General features: G+C 36.2%; 1 protein-coding gene across 1 annotated transcript in view; it reads left to right on the forward strand.

Annotated features, from left to right (window-relative positions):
- Window positions 1-5,710, forward strand: part of paxip1 (PAX interacting (with transcription-activation domain) protein 1) — a 94,911-nt gene extending 89,201 nt beyond the window's left edge. Inside the window, exons 18-20 of the mRNA XM_028804162.2 lie at window positions 2,568-2,702; window positions 5,296-5,371; window positions 5,477-5,710. Coding sequence (XP_028659995.2) covers window positions 2,568-2,702; window positions 5,296-5,371; window positions 5,477-5,601 — 336 coding nt within the window. The 3' untranslated portion in view covers window positions 5,602-5,710. The remainder of the gene's footprint in view (window positions 1-2,567; window positions 2,703-5,295; window positions 5,372-5,476) is intronic.
- Window positions 5,711-6,000: the final 290 nt, after the last annotated feature.

A 6,000-nucleotide genomic window follows, 5' to 3' on the forward strand; every position in this document is an offset into this window, starting at 1 on the left:
TGATAATTTCTTCATTATCTATATCTTTTATGTATGTATTTATTTATTTATTTATTTTATTACATATTTATTGACTATATTTATGTATCTAGATTACATAATGCCATACATTGCATCAATCTTGTCTTTGCACACTGTCTTGTCTTGTTTGTGTTTTAATTTTAAATTTAAACTTTAATTTTAATTCTATTTTTAATTTAATTTTAATTTTTATTTGCACTTCATGTTGTTACACTGTGGATCCTGAGTTTCACAATTTCGTCTATCTGTATACTTGTACAGTATGTGGTTGAGATGACGATAAAGTTCGCTTTGACTTTTAGCCACTAAGGTGCACCCTCACTCATATAGTGCGATTTCACCCAAGCCTACACTCTTCACAGACCTTATTGAGGATGTCAGCCAGAAATTAATAATGAGAAACTACAAGAAGAATGGCTGTGGAGGCAAACTGTTCAATGTTATCTAAGTGTAATAAAACACACAAAAGTATAGGCAGAAGTACTACATCAGATGTACAATCTGGTTTCTTGTAGCTGTACCTGCTTTAAGATGATTTTCATTATCTGTCATGGCTGCACAATTCTGAGTTATAGTGTTTCTCCAGTCATACAGCAGCTTATGTCCTTCTCAGAAGGAACAGGACACCCTCTCTCTAAGTTATTGTCTAATTTATATGTACTAGAAGTACTTGGGATGGGGGGGGGGGGGTCCACATCAATGACAAGCTGAACTGGTCTTGTGGCACAGAGAACTATATAAGAAACAGCAGAGCTGGCTCTTTTTTCTTAGCAAACTGCATTTTTTTTAATGTGGGTAATAACGTACTTCACATCTTCTATAACTTTGTGATGGCCAGTGCAGTTTTCTCTGCTGTGATGTGCTGGTCTGGTAACATCACTTCAAGAGAGGTTCACCGAATCAACAAACAAATTTAAAGGGCAAGCTCAGTTTATAGGACTCACTCTTGAATACCTGGAGGTTGTAGCAGAGGAGAGAATTTAAACCAAACTGAGTGCCATTATGGACAAAGCTGCACATCCTCTCTTTGACACACTAACACTAAGGACTTTTGGCCAATGAATTATTCAGCAGAAGTGTGTCAAGAAACGCTTCTGGGGCTCGTTTATACCAACAGCAATACACCTGCATAATGTCATTGTGACTGTGACTATCAAATCAGATGTTTTCTTTTTTTTTTTTTTAAATTTTCCTTCTTTTTGGTCATTCTTGTGTGTATTCAGACCATTGTGTGTATACTGTATGTACTGTATATATCTATCTGTCAAACAATTGACCCCCCCGGCATGCCCATCCAATGAGTGCTCACTCATGCTTCCTTGTTATCCTTTTTCCAAAGACAACCAGTCAGTACATCATTAATTAAAAAAAAAACCAAGATAAACAATTCTAGCAGTGTCAGATCTGCATTTTAGTGTACACTTCATAGTCCATATAATCCCTCCTGTGGGCACGTCTCCATCATCAGAATAGTACAAAAAAAACACTTGCAAGTTCCAAATTTTTCATGCAAATATCAAAGTCCACTGGTATTACAAGAGTAATAAGCTTCCAATGTAGACACTTCATTTTGCTGTTTATTGTTTTGGTCAATTCAAGTGTCTTCTTCTGTGGCGCTCTTTCTAATTAAAGATTTATAGAGGACTTGCACATATTTTCAGGTGTAATATGGCAAATTAGACTACATAGTCACAATGGTTATGTATATAGACTCATACCTATCCAGACAAATAAACAATAATAAATACTCACTGTACAGTATCTCAAGTTAAATTATAATCATGCTAATAAGAAATGTCCATTTTTCCAAAACCACCCCCCAAGGGCCTGTGCTACGAGCCAGCTACTTCGCGCCTCTGCCGCTCGGGTATGTGTATTTCACTTTCACCAAACAACAAATCTTTTAATTCTCGCATATACGCCTCTTCATTAGGAAGAAACACAACTTTTCCCTGATGGCAACACAAATTAGATGATCTCAATATCAATGTTCCGTTATTTCACCAAGTAATAATTTCCATTTGTTAGCGCTAATGCGATCTTTACTATCATTTTTTTGAGACTTTCAAATTTTAGTACTTTCATTATCTCTAACCTGCTCTGCATGTGTATCGCACCAACATTTTTGAATTCTTTATGACGTCCTACTTTGTCATCTACTCTTTGTCTTTTATTTCCAGCATGGGCGTGGTTAGAATCTCTTATTAAGTCTCGTCTCGTGGGACATGAAAGTATCTCTCTAAAAAAGTCACGTCTCGTCCCAGGATTTTTTTATTATAATAGAGATATGTAATAGATATGTAAATAAAACCTTTCAGGGTTTTTCCATCTGTTGGCGCAAGCAATGTGTGAGTTGTGCTGAGCTAGCCCAGCTGGCCACCTTCTCCCTTATAGGCATTCTCATTAAAATTGACATGACCTTAGGTGGAAATTTGTTCAGCAGATTCTGTGGGTGTGTATTATACTTGAAATCAAATTGTATATTAATAATTTTTCAGTGAAACATATGTATTCTACAGGAGAGTTTATTTATTTTTATTTTGAAGGGAAAGTATTTCTATATTACACCTGGAATCTGCCCCAGCCTTTCAACAATGAAGGCCATTGTGGAGTGTGCAGGTGGGAAGGTGTTGGCTAAGCAGCCTTCATTTCGTAAAATAATGGAACATAAGCAGAATAAGGTAAGACTCCAAAAAAAAAAAAAAAATTACAGTTTAAACTTCTATAGAGGCACAGATATGATGAATAATTCTATGTTATGTTGGGGTTTTCAGCAAATTGTCAGTTCAGCTGTTTTATTTTATACCCATGGCTGGTGTTTGCTAGTTATGGGCCGAGGTGCAAAAGTACATAGATACCAAAACCCTAAACCCCACTGTTGTCAGTACCATATCATCCTTCTAATTATGAGTGCAGTTGGAATGGAGTGTGTTTTATTGTGTTATCAATTGCAAGATACAAACTAATCTCTTAGGTTCTTTTCTTAATGGAAACAGAAAGAAATGTCAAAAACAACTATACAACTTTACCAGTAACCTCTGTCTTATTGTCCAGGCTGTATCTCGCATATTCCCATAGGACCTCTGTAGTGAACAGTTTGCTGGCTACAGCTGTTGTTATTTCCAAACTTTTACTTTAGCCCAGTTTACCACCAATAGAAAGGTTCACAGGAGTGTTCTCTTATGCCCTTAAGGTACCACAGTTAGGTAAGGAATGAATAGTCCAGTTTCTCAGCTTGCGAACAACAATCAGACAAAAGGCATTGATTTAATTTTCGCTTTAAAGTCATATTTATTTGCTTCAAAAGCATTTGCAGCAAATATAAGCAATATTAAGAATTATACAACCTAGGTGGCCTCATGCAGTCTTTACTCAGTACAGAATGACAAATACTTTCTTTACTTTAGATGCAAAGTATATATCCTTAATCAAAAAATGAAAATAATGAAAAGAGAGAGCTCCTTGGAAAGTATCCAGCAACTAAACAGCAGCAGGATAGCAAGTTCCATGAAAGTGTCAGTTTTAGGAAGAGAAAGGCTCTTAGCAAGTGTCCATTTTTACAAGTGCACTGAGCTCTTTAAAAAAAAGTGTCAGAAAAACAACTCTGGTCTAAAAGAGAGATCCGTTTTTACAAGCTGAACTAGAAGTTTCCATTATCAAGAAGTAGTTTAGTGAAAACTAAGTCAAATAAAAGGCAACCACTCTCTCCAACCCTTTGTTTCCAAAATGAACACCTGGCTTACTTGTTTTCAACTTGTTGTTTTAAGCAGAGCTTGCAGTTTTGTCAAAACACACAGAAAATATTATTGAATCATTATCACAAAGTCAAGGTTATCTTCCAATTGAAGACAAAAGCTGTATTTTCTAACTTAGCAAATAGTTATATCTTTAAAGTTCTATATATTCCCAGAGTACATGATACTTCTGTTTATCTTGAAGAGAATTTCAGGCTAAGGCATTATTTCCTGAAATTTGTCAGGTTAAAAGGTTAAAGTACCTCCCATTCAGGGCGATAAATAATATTTTAAATGAAAATAAACTTCTCTTAAAAAGAGCAGTTAGCAATATTCCTAAATAGCGAAGTGTTCTTTCCTGCTATTTAACTTGCAAAATGGGCACATTCAGACACCTCTGTTACATTCTTACCTGTTTAGAACTGGATGCCTTGCATTTCCCTTGCACGGGTCCTGCCTTTATTTTTTAGATTTGGTGATGCTTTGAAACATAAATTTCTTTTGACGGTAAAGACCGTTTGGCCTTATCTCTTAAGCCTTCAGTTCCTGTTCACCTAACATTTACAGCGTAACCCTTTTGCTCGTTTTCATTATACTAATCCATAGCAGCCTCTCTTTGTGAAGATATATTTTTCTATTGGCCCTACCAATGCCAATAAATGTCATATGCTTCAAAAAGAATGCTGCATTCTAAACATATTAAACCCCAAAATTGAACAAAATTCACTTCCGCATGTGAGTGAACTGAATAGCCTGGGCACTGCTGACTGACTCTGCAGCCTCACAGTAGGTCTGAATGCCAAGTTATCAGACAGAGTCTGCATTCTTGATGATGATGATGATGATGATGAACTGTGCAGTACTAAACACCCCTTTCCCTAGACTTCAAGTTAGCGAGTTGTTATTAAAATGGTGTGCAGGTTTGTTAAGGACCATCATGCTCACACACTTGGCACCAGCCTTGGTTAACTAGGTCCAATGAATATGAAATACAGTTTGATCATTCAAATTCAACTTTATTGTCATGTATGTCTAGTACAATTATATTCTTATTGTATGTCTCATTACAACAGAGGCAATGACCAACAAAAGTTAGTTTTATGTTACAGTATTTTGTTTTTATGATTTGGCTGTTCAGTGACCTTACAATATAAACTGTCCGTGAGTTCAAGGGCTGCAAGTGCCAGTGGTTTTATACCATTAGCCAGAAGGAAGGAGTGAGAAAAGTGACTGTGCAAGACGGCTGAGGTCTACTGCGTGCCTTTATAATGCAGTTTATGCTGTACATGCACTGAGCAGAAAGCAGCTGTGTGGTGGTTATGTTCTGTTCCACCTTCTGTAGTGCTTGACAACCTTTAGTCAGCAAGGGGCTGTACCGGGAAGTTATGTTGCCAGTCAGAATGGACCTTACTGTACATCTGTAGACGTTTGTGAGAAATGATGAAGAAATCTGCACTCCTTAAGGAACATAAGGAAAACTTAGCATAATCTATGTGAAGTGTGTAATTTGTGCATGCATTTTTTTTAACCTCTTTTACAGAGCTTACCTGAAATAATTCTTATCTCTTGTGAAAATGATCTTCACTTGTGCAGAGAGTACTTTGCCAAAAATATAGGTAAGTGATCTTTTTGTTACACTTATTTGAGGAAGATTTTTGTACAAATTAAAGTACTTTACTAATGAATTGTTTTTGATTTTTCGATTACATTTTCTCTAACAGATGTTCACAATGCCGAGTTCATCCTGACTGGTGTGCTCACACAAACTCTTGATTACGAGTCATATCCTTTTTTCTATATCTTGGATTTTCAGTACATTTTGGATGCAAGTGGAAATTCAATTTGAGGCAGTGCCGAAACTTTGTTAAAGGGTATCTCTTTCCACTAAGTCATGGTTTTTAGTAAGTATTGTTTTTAACCGTCTCAAAATAGAGAGAAGTTTAATTATGCTTAGAATTCTTATACTAGAGCAGTATATTTTAAAGGGGCTCATGCTGCCTGAAAAATAGGCTCATTTTTAATTATACAACCGCAGTAAAAGCAGCAAAGTTTAAAACACTAATGTCATTAGTACAATCTAGACAAAAACAGGCCATTCAGCCCAACAAAGCCCGCCAGTCCTTTCCACTGAATTCTTCCAAAATAGTATCAAGTCTACATTTGAAAGTCCCTGAAGTTCTACTGTCTGTCACACTACTTGGTAACTTAACATCTTCATCATCAGGAGGTTTTTCTTCACACAGAG

Source organism: Erpetoichthys calabaricus, chromosome 6 (assembly GCF_900747795.2).
Source record: "Erpetoichthys calabaricus chromosome 6, fErpCal1.3, whole genome shotgun sequence".
NCBI classification, from domain to species: Eukaryota; Metazoa; Chordata; class Cladistia; order Polypteriformes; family Polypteridae; genus Erpetoichthys; species Erpetoichthys calabaricus.